At 35.9% G+C, this 16,633-nt stretch overlaps 1 protein-coding gene across 1 annotated transcript in view; it reads right to left on the reverse strand.

Annotated features, from left to right (window-relative positions):
- Nucleotides 1-16,633, reverse strand: part of LOC6049610 (protein ultraspiracle homolog) — a 42,648-nt gene that overhangs the window by 2,644 nt on the left and 23,371 nt on the right. Inside the window, exons 3-5 of the mRNA XM_038259978.1 lie at nucleotides 7,364-7,751; nucleotides 6,612-6,813; nucleotides 6,396-6,545 (exon numbers count right to left, since the gene is read on the reverse strand). Coding sequence (XP_038115906.1) covers nucleotides 6,396-6,545; nucleotides 6,612-6,813; nucleotides 7,364-7,751 — 740 coding nt within the window. The remainder of the gene's footprint in view (nucleotides 1-6,395; nucleotides 6,546-6,611; nucleotides 6,814-7,363; nucleotides 7,752-16,633) is intronic.

Consider the following 16,633-nt stretch of genomic DNA (forward strand, 5'->3'; position numbering starts at 1 on the left):
TGGATTTTATTAGTATTTTTTTTATTTGGCTTATATACAAGTCTATATAACATTGGCAAAGTTGAAGGTATTGATGAAAATCGGTATCAAACGACGCAAGATTTTGTATGATATGGAGAATACACAATTTAAAAATTTAAGTATTTTCGAAAAAAGTAAGGTAATATTTGTAAAAAAATACTGTTTTCAACAAAAATCCCCAATAAATTGAAACAGCATGCAAAATTTTAATTCGCTTAATACCCATGTTGCAAATTTTAAAAAATGAGTATTTTCAAAAAAAATTGTATTTTGTGGAAATTTTAGTATTTAAAAAAAAACTATTATAAAATGAAAAAGCATACAAAATTTCGCTTCGTTGATACCCATATCGCAAATCATGAAAAATTGAGTATTTTCCAAAAAATACGGCATTTTGTGAAAATTTTAGTATTTTCCAAAAAAAAAAAACTCTGGTAAATTGAAAAAAAACATACGAAATTTGAATTCGTTTGATACCCATATTGCAAATTATGAAAATTTAAGTATTTTCGAAAAAATATGGTATTATGTGAAAATTTAAGTAATTTAAAAAAACTGTAATAAATTGAAAAATCATACAAAATTTCGCTTCGTTTGATACCCATATTGAAAATTATGAAAAATGGAGTATTTTCCAAAAAATACGGAATTTTGAGAAATTTTTAGTATATTCAAAAATACTTTAATAAAGTGAAAGAAACATACAAAATTTCGATACTTGGGTATCAAACCCATATTGCAAATTATAAAAATTTGAACATTTTCGAAAAAAATACGTTATTTTCTGAAGAATTTTAAGAACATATTTATACTTGGAAACTAACTACATGTTCAAAAAATACATTCTTAGTGAAAGCATCGACTTCAGAAAGATTTTAAAAAAATGTGTTATTGTCCATTATCGGCGATAAGATTATCGCCGATAAGATTATCGCCGATAGAATTATCGAAATAACGATAGATTATTGTTATCGTTCCGACGATAACGATAACCATTACCGTTATCGTCAGAAGATAATATTATCGACGATAATTTTATCGATTAAAAACCTTGGTAGGTACACAGAAAAAATTTAAATCAACCTTTTTTGCCTTCCTCACCTCAGTGAGGAAAGGCTATAAAATCACTCGAAAAATGAACTTCTTAATTCGACCTCGTAGACCCACCTTCACGTATACCTATCGACTCAGAATCAAATTCTGAACAAATGTCTGTGCGTGTGTCTGGATGTGAGTCCGTGCACCGAAAAATATGCACACGATTATCTCCGGACTAGCTGGACCGATTTGGACCATCGATCCGTCTTGGGGTCCCACAAGACCCTAGTAAATATTATGAAGTTTAGAAAAATACTTCAAGAGTTATGCTAAAAACCCGATTTAATCCCACCAGGGGTGAGATAGAGCCTTTCTTACTTAAGAATATAACTTCTTTCAATTCACAACATCGACTTGATACAAATAATCTTATGATGAAAGCAAAGTATTATTAATGATATGTTTTCTAAAAGAAATTGAAAACGCAATTTTCACCAATAGAATATAGCTTCGAATGCGCAAGTGACGACACACACCGCGGTTTTGGTGTTCTAGTTTTGGTACGAGCCCAAAAAGCGAACAAAGCAGGCGCAAAGCAAAACCAAGTCAACCGCACAGTGGGAAGCTTGCCATTCAGCATCTACAAAAGTGAGAGAGTCAGAGATAGATATTTTTACAACCGCACCACTACACACTCAATCGCAATACCATAGATAGATAGCCATTGGCGTCGCGAGCATTGAAAACTTTGAAAACGATATAAAGCTTAGAAGCTTCGAAAGCTCCTATTGGAATCCAATGAACTCTGTTAAATAAAACGACACGACAAATGAAGCCTACTTAAAAGCGATTTAAGAAGCACACGGGAAACAAATTGTTTGTACCCGGATGAATGTCCTATGTCAAAAAAGATTTTTCATAAACATTGGACAGTTATGCAAAAACGGACAGAGCAAAAGAAACCGAAAAGCTACGATATCTTACATGTTAAAGGAAACATCGGTAGACAAGCTTCTACAAACGAGTATAAGTCGAACCAACACATATGTGCGCCAGCATTCTAGCGCCAGTATTCGAAGCTCAACTTGACAACTTGGCGACGAAGCGGCGAAAATCGATGCAGTGTGATTTTTTGACGATTTTTCGGATTAAAATTCATGCTGAATCGACATATTAACGAAGCTGGAAATGACGTCCTGGCTTAAAGTAAAACCTATACCTTTCTTTAGTAAGAAAGGCAAAAAGTAAATCGTTCTAAAAATTGATCGGGATTGCCGATCGATGTCGAATTTGTTTCAGATGCTCACTCATGGTCTGTACTATGAATGTAGCAAGAAATTTCGAATAAAATCAGAAATGAAAAATGTTGGCGAAGGTCACCAGGTGGGCTTTTACCTTTTTTTAGGGATTTTTTTTTCTTATGGTAGGTTAATCAAACGGCTCTAACTCCAGAACCATATTATGAATCTGGATGAAAATTTGGGAGGTTGTAGAGCTCGAAAAATGCAATTTTTGAAATAAATAAAAGATATGAAAATGAAAAATTTTGACCATATTTTCATTTGAAAACTGTGTATTTTGTTGAAAAGTCTGGCCACATCCGAAAACAGATGGATATTTCGAAATTTGCGCGGCAACTCGCCCAGGTTCAGCACACCGGTGCGTTTCCTTGGACAACCTTTGGTTTGTCGACGGATCTCAAGTTAATCAAATCGGACTCCTGATACTGAAGATGAAGCTGGTATTGAAGATACATAATTTGGTGAGCCCTTCTTACAAAAAAAACTTTCACTTATACGCTTACATTCACTCATTCCACTCAAGACTAACTACGCCAATTTCCACTAAATACGCGGTAGGGTGTTCCCTTGGTCGTTCGCTGTGAGTTGTGGATTGCCTGCTTCTCTAATGAAGGTTCGACTGAGGGGGCATGCTTATTAATTTCTCGTCGCTCCATACCCTCAGTGACGTGATGGGAGCAAGGGCGTCTATGCGAAGTGTCCCTACACCCGCTACAAATTTCCGGCGCTTGGGGTGGGAAGAGGGAAACCATTTTGTTCTATGCGCCGGTATTTGTAGCATTCAAATTCGTGCAAAAAAAACTTATGCACGTGGGTGTACAGATTACGGAGTAAAAGATGATCGAATTGTTCACCTAGCGCTCACATGTGTTCCAGGACCAAGTTGCCTGCGGGTATGGGGATCATACATACATACATACATACAACTCGCCCAGGTTCAGCACACTAGCATTCATCTGCATTTCGAAGAATCGAAATTGGATATATGGGAGCTGAGAACGGCGCGACACAAAATTTTGCAAAATTTTACCACATACGAACATCACTCGACCTCCACGGAATTTATTTTCTCAAAATTCGAGGGTTCGAGATAGACGAGTTCTGTCAAGGTGAATCGATAGAGCGTCGAAAATCGATGCAGTGTGATTTTTTGACGATTTTTTGGATTAAAATTCATGCTGAATCGACATATTAACGAAGCTGGAAATGACGTCCTGGCTTAAAGTAAAACCTATACCTTTCTTTAGTAAGAAAGGCAAAAAACGATTTTAGCTAAACTTCGGAAGATTGTAAAAAGGGTGGTTTTTGAAAGAAAACCCGTCATGCTATATATTGTTAGAAAGGTATTTGAAATACCTTTCCAACGCGTTCAAAGGATTGAAGATCTTACAACCCCATCAAAAGCTATGAGCACTTAAGTGTTATTACTATACTTTTTTGGCCGGATCTCAAATATCTTGATGAAAAAGGTGTCCGCATCTATCATGCGACCCATCGTTGGATAGGTAACCAAAAGACCTTTTCAACGAGCCAAAAAGATTGAAGTTTTGACAATTTTATCAAAAGTTATAAGTACTTTAGTGTTTTTAATACACTTTTTTGGAGGCCGGATCTCAGATATTGATAAGAATAATTGTTATTTATACACTTTTTGAGGCTGTGTATTGCATTCACTTTATGAATGCGAGGAAGGCTCCAACCACCTTAAGGTGGATTAAGTAACGTTTTTTTTAACCAAAATTCAATTTCCTTAAATCCGTATTTTTTTTTGTTTTCGAAAATTTTTAATGTTTTAGAAAACAAAAACCCCCTACTTTTTTTTTGTTTTTTCGTGCATTTATATTTCAAAATCCGGGGAATCCGATAAAAATATTTTCAGCCGTAGGCTCTTTGGTCCAGGCACGATCCTCAAACTATTATTGTAAAAGCCCTACTAAGGCCGATGCAAATATTTAAAAAAGTTTTTGTCCCTCGGCCCTGGCCGAGGTCAAGGGGGGCAAAAAAATAAAAAAAATATATAAAAATTTAAATAACAAGCCATAGTCTTCACATTTAAATGAAAAAAATGTTTTAAAATGCATTTTACACTAGTTCAGTTGTTTTGCAATCATTAGTTTTCAAAAAATCTAAGATCTGACAAAAACAAAAATTATATCGAAAAAAAAGATTTTGCATCGAAAATTTTCAAAAAATCTTAAGATTTTTTAATAAACCCAAACATGCTTAAAATGATTTTAAACGCAGAAGAATGTATTTTAATTTGATTTCAGCTGGTTGCACTTGAATTTTCATTGAAATTTTGAAGTTTATTGTAAAAATATTTTTTTTGCCCCCTGATTTTTCGGGCCAATTTTGAAGGGGGGGGGGGGGTGGGTCTCGTGGCGCAGGGGTAGCGGCTTCGGCTGCCGATCCCGATGCTATGAGACGCGGGTTCGATTCCCGCCTTATCCACTGAGCTTCTATCGGATGGTGAAGTAAAACGTCGGTCCCGGTTTCTCCTGTCTCGTCAGAGGCGCTGGAACAGAAATCCCACGTTAGAGGAAGGCCATGCCCCGGGGGGCGTAGTGCCAATAGTTTCGTTTTCGGGGGTGACAAAAACTTTTAAAAATATTTGTACCAGCCTAATAACCTTTTATTTGCGTCCAAGAATTCTAAAATCGGTTAAAAACGACGAAAAGTTAGGATTTGTTGAAAAAATACGTTACTTAATCCACCCTTAGGTGGTTGGTGCCTTCCTCAAATTTAAAGGGTGCTATCCAAAATAGACACAAAACGGCGGTGTTTTCAGTGTTTTATCAATTTGACTCATTATTCATACCACTAGATTGGGTAGTCAGATCTTCATATTGCAGGGCACTTATGTGCTTACAACTTATGACAGGGTAGTCAGATCTCCAATCCAATTCGTGTTCGTTGGAAAGGTCTTTTGATTACCTATCCAACGACAGGTCGCATGAAAGATCCGCACTTCGTTATTATCAAAATATCTGAGATCCCGCCTCCAAAGAGTGCATAAATAACACTTAAGTGCTTATAACTTTTGATAGGGTTGTCAGATTTTCAATGTCTTGGTCGCGTTGGAAAGGTCTTTTGGTTACCTAGTCAACAATAGGTCGCATGAATGATCCGGACAACGTTTTCATCAAAATATCTGAGCTCTGGCCTCCAAAAAATGTATAAATAACACTTAAGTGTTTATAACTTTTGATGGGGTTGCCAGATCTTCGATGTTTTGAACGCGTTGGAAAGGTCTTTTGATTACCTATCCAGGTCGCATGAAAGATCCGCACATTGTTTTTATCAAAATATCTGAGATCCCGCTTCCAAAGAGTGCATAAATAACACTTAAGTGCCAATAACTTTTTATAGGGTTATCAGATCTTTAGTGTTTTGGACTCGTTAGAAAAGTCTCTTTCTAAAAATGTATAGCATTACGGCCTTTCTTACAAAAACCACCCTTTTACAATCTTACGAACTTTAGTCAAAATCGTTTTTTTAGCATAACTTTTGAAGCACTTTACTAAACATAATGGTATGAAAATATGACCTATGGGACCTGTAAAAACACAGATCCGGACAAAATCGGTCAAGCCAGTTTCGAGAAAAGTGAGTGATAAAAAAAATCTACTTCCGTCCACACACACAGACATTTGCTCAGAATTTGATTCTGAGTCGATAGGTATACGTGAAGGTGGGTCTACGAGGTCGAATTAAGAAGTTCATTTTTCGAGTGATTTTATAGGCTTTCCTCAGTGAGGTGAGGAAGGCAAAAAGCTATTTTTTCGAAAATTTCATGTATTGGAATTGATTTTATGGCTGCATAAAAAAAAAACCTGTCTCAATATTTGGGCCATGAACCTCCTAACCAATTTAATGTTTTGAGTATAACTTTTGCTTTCATTTTTTTTTTTTTGTAAAATGTCCAATAATTTTGCTTTTTGGGTGTTTTGAAACCGCCTGAAGTCACAGGCATTCAAAAGCAAAAAAGCTTTTTTCAAATAATCGTCGTCGTTTCAGCAAAACCCAGTATCCTACCTTGTACTCCGGCGGGATCATCGAGTTGGAGCCGACGCGCAGGTACGGGATCGCGTTGTCCCCGCTCTTCTGCTCGCTCAGCTGCTCAGCCTCGTGGATTCGCTCGATCGTCACGTCCCGCACCGAGCTGGTCGAGTTGATTTCCTCGCTCTAAAATGAGAACACCAAAAAGATTAGATTCGATATCGTGTCAAAGCGGACTTCTGCGCTTGATACCTTGATGGAAAACTTGGAACTCCGCTGCCGCTCCTCCTGGACCGCTTCCCGCTTCATGCCACAGGCGAGACATTTCTGGTACCGGCAGTACTGGCAGCGGTTTCTTTGGCGTTTGTCTATCGTGCAGTTTTTGTCCTCCCGGCAGGCGTACGACAGGTCCTTCCGCACCGTCCGCTTGAAGAAGCCCTTGCAGCCCTCGCAGCTGGAAAACGAGAGATCGTGAGTCGGTTGAAATTGCGGGGAGATGCAAAGTACGTGTGACCAGTCGTGAGGGGTTTCCTGTGCGCTGTTGATGACGGTTTCTAAATGTCACGCGCGTGGTAATTAATTACAGCCCGAGCTGACTTTAGAGTGCAATATTATTAATAATGATAAAAATTGACGCTTCATTTAAAGCTACGTCAAGCGTGAAGCGCGAACTAGCCGCGGTTGAACTTTCGCGGATTCGGTCGCGTCCCAGGCCAGATGTAAATCAACGGAGTTAAACGAGCGCGCGGCGCGATGAAGGGTTAACAGCAAAAACAAACCGACGTTCGCCCATTAACGGTGGTTTAGTGAGGGATAGGCTTTAAAGTATTAACGTTCTAAAACGATGATCGCGCTTTGTTCGATGCACACCGGTAGAACGTCTAAATGTCGAGGTCAAGCGAATAATTTTCACGTTCCAGCAGCCGGCGGCTCTGCGATCATCTCGAGTCCGCGGTTCTTCCCGGGATCACACGATTTGCATCTAATTAGGCGATTCGACAAACCTGTAAACCCCGTAATGCTTGCCGCTGGCCCGGTCGCCGCAGATCGAGCACAGGTGCTTGGAACCACTGAGCGGATGATTCGGCGGATACTGCTGGTTTGTGGGAGTGGTCGATCCTCCACCACCACCACCACCACCTCCTCCGCCGACGGAATTTTGCTGCTGGCCGAGACTGTTTTGATTGTTGTTGAGGTTCTGCTGCTGCAGGGCTGCCGCGACCTGCTGGTTGAACGCGGCACCACCCGGGCTCACCGGACCGCCGCAGTTATTACCCGGGGAGAAGGGGCCGCCGACGCCGCCGTTTAGCAGCGAAATGTCCGGCTTCAGGTCGGGCTTCATGTCCGGCGGCGAGAGCGGGCCCATGTGTCCTACGAGGGCGGCATCGAAACCTGAAGGGGAGAGAAGAAAGAAAAATCGTTAGTTGTTGTAGGTTGTACTCTAATTATTTTTTTTCTTATTTACAAATTTAAAACAAAAAAATTAAAAATGTTTTGTCAAAATATTAAGAAAGAGTAGAAAACAAAACTCCCCAATTCACTCATTCACTTACTAACTCACTCACTCACTCACTCACTCACTCACTCACTCACTCACTCACTCACTCACTCACTCACTCACTCACTCACTCACTCACTCACTCACTCACTCACTCACTCACTCACTCACTCACTCATTCACTCACTCACTCACTCACTCACTCACTCACTCACTCATTCACTCACTCACTCACTCACTCACTCACTCACTCACTCACTCACACACTCACACACTCACTCAACATTATTTATCTGCATTTTTCGAGCAGTTTTTTATTTGATTGATTGAAATTCATTTTCCAACAAAAAAAAGCCAAAATCTGTTACAAATTAGCGCGTCACAATTATGGGACGATTTGCTACTTTGCCACCAAACACAAAAAAAAATATTCCTGATGGTCATCGCCGTGCCGGCTGACCACAACAACAACAAAAAACGGCGCGAATAAATTCAATTAAATCGTATATCATTAGTGTCATTATATGCCACACTGATTTAATTCGCCGATATAATTGTTTGTGCGTTTTGTTTCTTTCGCAGGCCAGTGTACATTTATTTGGCAGAACTAAAGTCACAATGGCCCGGCCCGACCGGGCCATTCTCTTCTTTCTATACGGTCTGCAAGTTTATACTGTCACTTTGTTCTGGTCAACCAGATCGCTTCGGATCGCTGGACTGATCTACAGACAATGAAAATTTTGGAGAGAAAAAAATGGCATGAAATTCGCTAGGAAGTTGTACCTGGTGCAAATTAGCATGATCTGATCATCAATCAAATTTTTCTCAAATTTAGAAAAATCGCGTGACGCTGAAGAAATTGTATTTTGTTGTTTTGTTTTCGTACGTCAACATTACTGCGAATGCCGTTCGTAGCATAAAAATGTCGGATATATAGTCCAAGGTTGCGCCGAAATTCGGCTGCAAATTTAAATTGCAAATAAGGCTTAACACCAACCAGGCAGCATGTGCTTTGCATTACAAAGTGGGAAAATTAGAATGCGCTGCTGCGCATCGTGCAGCATTGGTAGCTTTGATGTTGTGTATTAATGAAAAAATAAATAAACATGTTTCAAATCTAAACTTGAATTTGTTTATTTTTTAAATGATGTAAGGTCATTATATCATGACTGAATACCTAATAATCCCTGGAAATCTGTAATTTTTGAAGATTTTTTTTTTGGTTTGTTGTCTTCGGCAAAGTTGTACGTATTGCTGAGGACTGTTCAGAAAAAAATAGATGCACGGAAAAAAATGTCAAACTTTTTCAGGAAAAATCAATTTCCCAAAATCTATGTTTTTTTTTTTTAATTTTTTATGTTTTAGGGGACAAAAAACCAAACTTTTGAGCCATAGAGAAGTATAGACAATTTTTCATGTTTGAAAAAAAATGTGTTTCTGAAATTTCATAAATGTCATGATATATGATAGATTTTTTGATAAAGTGAACCGTTTTCAAGGTACACTCAACCCCCGGTGGTTGGTCACTTTTTCGTTTAACACTTTTTTAGTTTGTACCCCGTTGGTTGGTGACGCACTGTCATTTTTTACATGGCGCTCACGCACACTATCAAAACAAACATTTGGTAGTGTGTGTGAACTCCGTGTAAAAGGGGTGTCGAACTAAAGTGACCCGTTCGTTTGACAACAGTTGGTGTCAAACCATCGGGGTTTGAGTGTATAGCCACAGTTTAATTTTAACTGAAAAATTCTCGTTTTTCAATTTTGTGAAAAGGTGTCCATGATTGTCCATTCCTGAAAATATTGTTTTCGTAGAGAATAGAAAATTTTCAATAAAATTATGTAAGACCCATTGAAGATTGGACCTCTGATTGCTGAAATGCAGCGAATAACAGAAAAAAGACAATTTAAGTTTGTTAAGTCTCATCCAAACATTTCCAATATTTCAGCAACTAATGGTTTATTGCACAATTGCATTGCAAATGTTAAAAAATGATGCATTTGTGAAATTGTACGATCCTCGAAAAAATATTTTGAAAATTTTGGGGTCACGACCAATAACACCAACAACACATTCAATATTACGCCCATTTGAAATGCTGGTCTTGATTCCAAAATCCTCAAAATATTTGTTCGAAAAGATCTTAAATTAACACTTAAATTTACATAATATGCAAGACGGGTATTGAAATATAAATATACGTGTTATCAGCGCTATCAAAAATGCGTTTTTTATGTTTAAACCGAACTTAAGAATTTAAAGAAAAATACTCAAATTTCTAAAATATTAAATTTAATGCAAATTAAGTAAATTAGAATATTTTTAAAATTACGGATATTATGTAAAAAATCAGGCATTTGAATTTTAAATTCGTGATAATCCCTACGAAATTTGAAGTCGTTTGATATGCATAATAAAAAATATCAAATAATTTTCAAAACTACACAATTTCCTGATAATACAAACTTTAAAACATATTTTTTCGATTTTTTTAAAGTATTTTGGTAAATAAAATGCGATGAAAATTGAAATTGAATGAGAACCTTAAAAATGATATAAGTTTTAATATTAATGAAACTTTGTCCATCAATTCCTTACCTGAGCAACTCTCTACGAAATCGGCCGATTTCGACCATTTTTATTTTTTGTATTTTTGGATTTGACTCAAACTTTGTGGGGGCCTTTCCTATGACCAAATAAGCTATTTTGTGTCATTGGTTCACCCATACAAGTCTCCATACAATTTTGGCAGCTGTCCATACAAAAATGGTATGTAAATATTCAAACAGCTGTAACTTTTGAGTGAATTTTAATTTTCTGATCAATTTGGTGTCTTCTGCAAAATTGTAGGTATTGTTGAGGACTTTTGAGAAAAAAATAGGTACACGGAAAAAAAAATTTGCAGATTTTTTTATCAACATTTTTTTTTACTAAAACTCAATTTCCCAAAATATGTATTTTTTGATTTTCGAGATTTTTTGATATGTTTTAGGGGACAAAAATCCGCAACTTTTGAGCCATAGAGAAACATGGTCAAAAAATCTGCCGCCGAGTTATGCATTTTTGAAAAATAGTGATTTTTGAAAAAAATCGAAGTTTTTTTTATGTGTGCAACCAACCAAACGGGACCACGCGGTCACTTCTTACAAATTGAGTTGTTTCCTTGTATTTTTTAGGTCAACATTCTGTACATGCAAATAACTCGCATAGGCATTTGGAAGGTGTTAGCTCTGCCGAGCTTCGGTGACCCATTTCTACGCTGGCTAGCCGAGCGCGAGGTTCTTAAGCTTTATCGACAAGCCCCGCCCTGAAGAACGTTTGCACCAATCGGGTTCAAACGATATTTAGAACTTCCGAACCCTTGTCAAATGGACAAGGACCCAGCGCGTATATAGTTGATAGTAACAGTATTCCTAATTCCAGTCATAGCTCACCAAGCCGTGATGGCCTAGTGGTTAGCATTTTTGCTTACCAATCCAAAGGACGGGGGATCGAACCCCGACTCGAGCGAGTTTGATTTTTCGTTCATGTTCAGAGTTTCAAGATTTATAATTCCTATACATTCTCGTTGGGAGCAGATGGGAATCGAACCCAGGACCATTCGCTTACAAAGCGAACGCCGTAACCAGTCAGCCACGGCCGCTCCCCATTTTTGAAAAAAATCTAAGTTTCATGCAAAAACAAGTTTGACATTATTTTTTAATGCAAAATTGAATTTGCAATCGAAAAGTACTTCAAAGATTTTTTTATAAAGGGCTCCGTTTTCAAGGTATAGCCACCGAAAGTTTGATTTTAGCGAAATATTTGCAGTTCTTCTATTTTTAAAAATAGTGACCATGAGTGACCATTTCTAATTTTTTTTTTTTTGAAAAGTTCAGAAAATTTACTATAATTGTCTAAGAGACATTGAAGTTTGGACCTCTGGTTGCTGAGATACAGCGGCTTAAAGAAAAAGAAACACGAAAATTGAAGTTTTCTAAGTCTCACCCAAACAGCCCACCATTTTCTAATGACGATATCTCAGCAATTAATGGTCCGATTTTCAATGTTAATACATGAAACATTCGTAAAATTTTCCGATCTTTTCGAAAAAAATGTTTTGAAAATTTTTAAATCAAGACTAGCATTTTAAATGGGCGTAATATTCAATGTTTGGCCCTTTTAAAATGTTATTCTTGATTTAAAAATTTTCGGAATATTTTTTTCGAAAAGATAGGAAAATTTCACGAATGTTATAACATGAAACATTGATAACATAACATTGAAAATCGGACCATTAGTTGCTGAGATACCGACATTAAAAAATGGTGGGTTGTTTTGATGAGACTTAGAAAACTTCAATTTTCGTGTTTCTTTTTCTTACAGTGGCTCTATCTCAGCAACCCGAGGTCCAATCTTCAATGTCTCTTAGACAAATTTATAGCAAATTTTCTGAACTTTTCAAAAAAAAAATATTTACTCATGGTCACTATTTTTAAAAATTGAAAAACTGCAAATATTTCGCTAAAATCAAACTTTCGGTGGCTATACCTTGAAGACGGAGCCCTTTATCAAAAAATCTGTAAAGTACTTTTCGATTGCAAATTCAATTTTGCATTGAAAAATAATGTCAAACTTGTTTTTGCATAAAACTTCGATTTTTTCCAAAAATCACTATTTTTTCAAAAATTCATAACTCGGCGGCAGATTTTTTGACAAGTTTCTCTATGGCTCAAAAGTTGCGGATTTTTGTCCCCTAAAACATATCAAAAAATCCGTGTACCATTTCTTTCTCAAAAGTCCTCAAGAATACCTACAACTTTGCCCAAGACACCAAATTGATCAGAAAATTCACTCAAAAGTTACAGCTGTTTGAATATTTACATACCATTTTTGTATGGACAGCAGCCAAAATTGTATGGAGACTTGTATGGGTGAACCAATGACACAAAATAGCTTATTTGGTCATAAGAAAGGCCCCCACAAAGTTTTAGTCAAATCAAAAAATACAAAAAATAAAAATGGTCGAAATCGGCCGATTTCGTAGAGTTGCTCATTTGGACCATTCAAAAAAAATTTGTGATATGATAAAAAATACCATTTTTTCAACAACTTCTTATAAAAAATACTCGATTTTGACAAACATTACCCATTCCTTTTTTGATAAGTTTAAAATAAATATAAGTTTCAGCTTTTGAGTAAGGCTTCATCCATAAAGTAGACAGATAATTTCTTGAATACTGCAAATTCAGTCTTAAAATATGTGCAAAAAAATCGTTTAATGTATGATAAACTTAACTCATAAATCAAACACAAGTTTTAAATTATAGATTTATAGATTTATTTCATAATTGATGGTGATTTCTGCCACTACAACATTCAACAAATAGAAAAAAAAATCGAAACGCAAACTTAAAAAAATGTAAGTTTTGAATTTTAAATTTTGATCGATTTTAGCGTTACATACTTTATGGATGACGCCTTATAGGGTATGACGGATATTTTATTTTTGACCAAGTTTTAAAATAGTGTTTTTTTAAACCTATCGAAAATGTATACATCTTCTTCATCTAAAAGTTCTTTTGTAAAATTTTGATTCAGTGCGCCGTTTGATTTATTGCGCAGATCTCGGTGACCGAAACAATAAAACATAAAAATTAAAAAATTTCTTCGGAAGCCGAAATTAATGTTCAAAGTTTCAGCCAAAAAGATAGAGAACGCCTTATACGAATCAAAACAAACAACATTCCACCGGAGAAAAGAAGCAGCATTGCATTTTTTTTTTTTTTTTGCCTCCTACAATATCAAAACTCAGTATTGTTCAGTTCCCCCAACCAGCAGCGGGAGGGGCAGAAGCGAAAAGTGAAACTGATGAAGAAAAAGAGATACATTGTTTGGATATATCACGACATGAACACGAACATCAGCGCAGCACTTGGGATATCCGTGCGATGACGATGACGTTCCGCTTCGACGAGACAAGTGATAACTGCGGATTCTGTGGTGGTGGTCATGGTCTTACCTGCATGGTTGATGCCTTTAGATATTGGGAATGCCGTAGTAATTTTCAATTAATTTTATTTATAATTGAGAGAAAATAAAACAAAGTTGAAAAAAAATCTTATATACAAAATACAGACAAATAGAAACACTGCCACAAACACACTCTCTTCGTAGAACTGCTCTCTATTGAATCACACTAACTTCATTCATCAAAATAACAACAAAACAACAATGAAACCGAAGAAGATCCTTGCGCTGGAGCAGACAAGCATGCGCGATACGTCACACACAGTTCTATCTCTTTCTCAAACGTAGCGATACATACCGATGGATGTAACGTTCGGAAGAAGCCGAGTGAAAGGCTTTCTTCGTCTAACCTTCAGGAACCACCACCCCACCTTCCCCTACACATAACAAACGTACATAAAAACCGCTGCGCACTACAGCTTGTGTCCTTATGTAAACATACATACAAATTCTGCAGTACATGCTTTTTATCGATCCCAAACAACCTTCATGACCTTAGTCAATTTTTTCTCGATTGAGCTCGGTGTGTTATAGCTAAACTGTTGTTGTTGCTGGCGATTTTCGCTGTTGGCCTTCCCCAAGGACGGTCCGACGGTGACGCGCAACTGGTGTGTGCGTGGGTGGCAGCGAAAAGGCTCCACCCTAATGGGTTAAAGGATCTTGGGGGGGGGGGGGATGCAGCTGGCAGGTTGGTTGCGATAACGGAGTTTTAAAAATAGTTGCCTCAGGGGGTGCTGCTGCTCCCGGCTAACTTTTGAAACATAATTTGACGCGGGAAATTGAGTTGTAAGAAAAAGTGGAAATGTTCTGAAGGAATTTTTATTTACAAATTTTCAAAATCATTAGTTTTTTGTCTTTTTTGTCTTTTTTGTCTTTTTTGTATTTTTGTCTTTTTTGTCTTTTTTGTCTTTTTTGTCTTTTTTGTCTTTTTTGTCTTTTTTGTCTTTTTTGTCTTTTTTGTCTTTTTTGTCTTTTTGTCTTTTTGTCTTTTTGTCTTTTTGTCTTTTTGTCTTTTTGTCTTTTTGTCTTTTTGTCTTTTTGTCTTTTTGTCTTTTTGTCTTTTTGTCTTTTTGTCTTTTTGTCTTTTTGTCTTTTTGTCTTTTTGTCTTTTTGTCTTTTTGTCTTTTTGTCTTTTTGTCTTTTTGTCTTTTTGTCTTTTTGTCTTTTTGTCTTTTTGTCTTTTTGTCTTTTTGTCTTTTTGTCTTTTTGTCTTTTTGTCTTTTTGTCTTTTTGTCTTTTTGTCTTTTTGTCTTTTTGTCTTTTTGTCTTTTTGTCTTTTTGTCTTTTTGTCTTTTTGTCTTTTTGTCTTTTTGTCTTTTTGTCTTTTTGTCTTTTTGTCTTTTTTGTCTTTTTTGTCTTTTTTGTCTTTTTTGTCTTTTTTGTCTTTTTTGTCTTTTTTGTCTTTTTTGTCTTTTTTGTCTTTTTTGTCTTTTTTGTCTTTTTTGTCTTTTTTGTCTTTTTTGACATTTTTGTCATTTTTTCCTAAACTACGCTAAAATGATTTAGAATATTTAAATGCAAGATGGCGACCAAAATGACAGTGATGCAATGTTGAAAAAAATGTATTTTAATGTTTTATACAACAACAACTCAAATTTGACTAAAATGGGGTCGTTGAACTAAAATTTTATGTTAAAAACAAGAAAATGAAAAAAACGATTTTTTTTCTTCGTGATTCGAATAAACCTTCGGATAATCGAAACTTCGGATATTTGAGACTTTGAATAAAAAATGTATTTATTAAAACAATTCATAACAAAGTCACAAATTTTTTGCCATTCTGAAACATTCTGAAAAGTTGGGATTTGATGTATTCTAAAACATATCAGAAAATAAAAAAATAAATAAAAATAGTGTTTTTTTTAGCAAACCAAGTTTTTGTGACAAAAAGTGAAAAGGTTCAGCCGAATTAAAAAAAGACCGATTTTGTGGAGAATCTGCTGACTAAAAAATATTAAAAATTAAGGATAAAATACGTCTGAAGAAAGTGCTTGAGACTTTCGAAAATTTACTCATTTTAAAATTTCAATAAATAATTTAACAAAGGTATATTTTTTACAATGAAATTCGAACCAGTTACAAAGTAAGAGCAAATCAGGTGACACTGAGAAATACTATTTTTTACAAAATTTAAATAATTTAAATGAGGCTGTACCTCGAGAATCGCCTGATCAACCAAATTTGACGCGGGAAATTGAGTTGCAAGAAAAAATGGAAATGGTCTAAAGCAATTTTTATTGCGTATCATTTCATTTCAAAATCATTAGTTTGTAATTTTGTAGTTTTTGTAATTTTTTTTTTTTTGTCTTTTTTGTCTTTATGTATTTTTTGTAGTTATTTTTGTAGTTATTTTTGTAGTTATTTTAGTAGTTATTTTTGATGTTATTTTTGTAGTTGTTTTTGAAGTTATTATGTAGATATTTTTGTAGTTATCCCGGGCGGAAAGTGAGTTGGTTGCGACAACTTCGAACTATCTTGGCTTGTTTATTTGCATCTTGTTGTAAACTCCTCGAGTTATGACGACTTTTGAAACCGACTGCGTATCATGGAAAGTATATTCCATGATCATACTGCATTATCTACAGTTGATATTGAGCTGTTAGTGGTAGTTTTTTTAGACTTAGCAAAATTTCGAAAATTAAATTTTTTCAAAATTTTACCCGAACATCATGAAATGATTATTTTGACTTTGTTTCAAATTTATGCTGGACTTAGCAAAATTTGCAGTCACTGACCGAAGTTTCAATTTCCGATACTTAGAATAAT

The sequence above is a fragment of the Culex quinquefasciatus genome, chromosome 3 (genome assembly GCF_015732765.1).
Source record: "Culex quinquefasciatus strain JHB chromosome 3, VPISU_Cqui_1.0_pri_paternal, whole genome shotgun sequence".
NCBI classification, from domain to species: domain Eukaryota; kingdom Metazoa; phylum Arthropoda; class Insecta; order Diptera; family Culicidae; genus Culex; species Culex quinquefasciatus.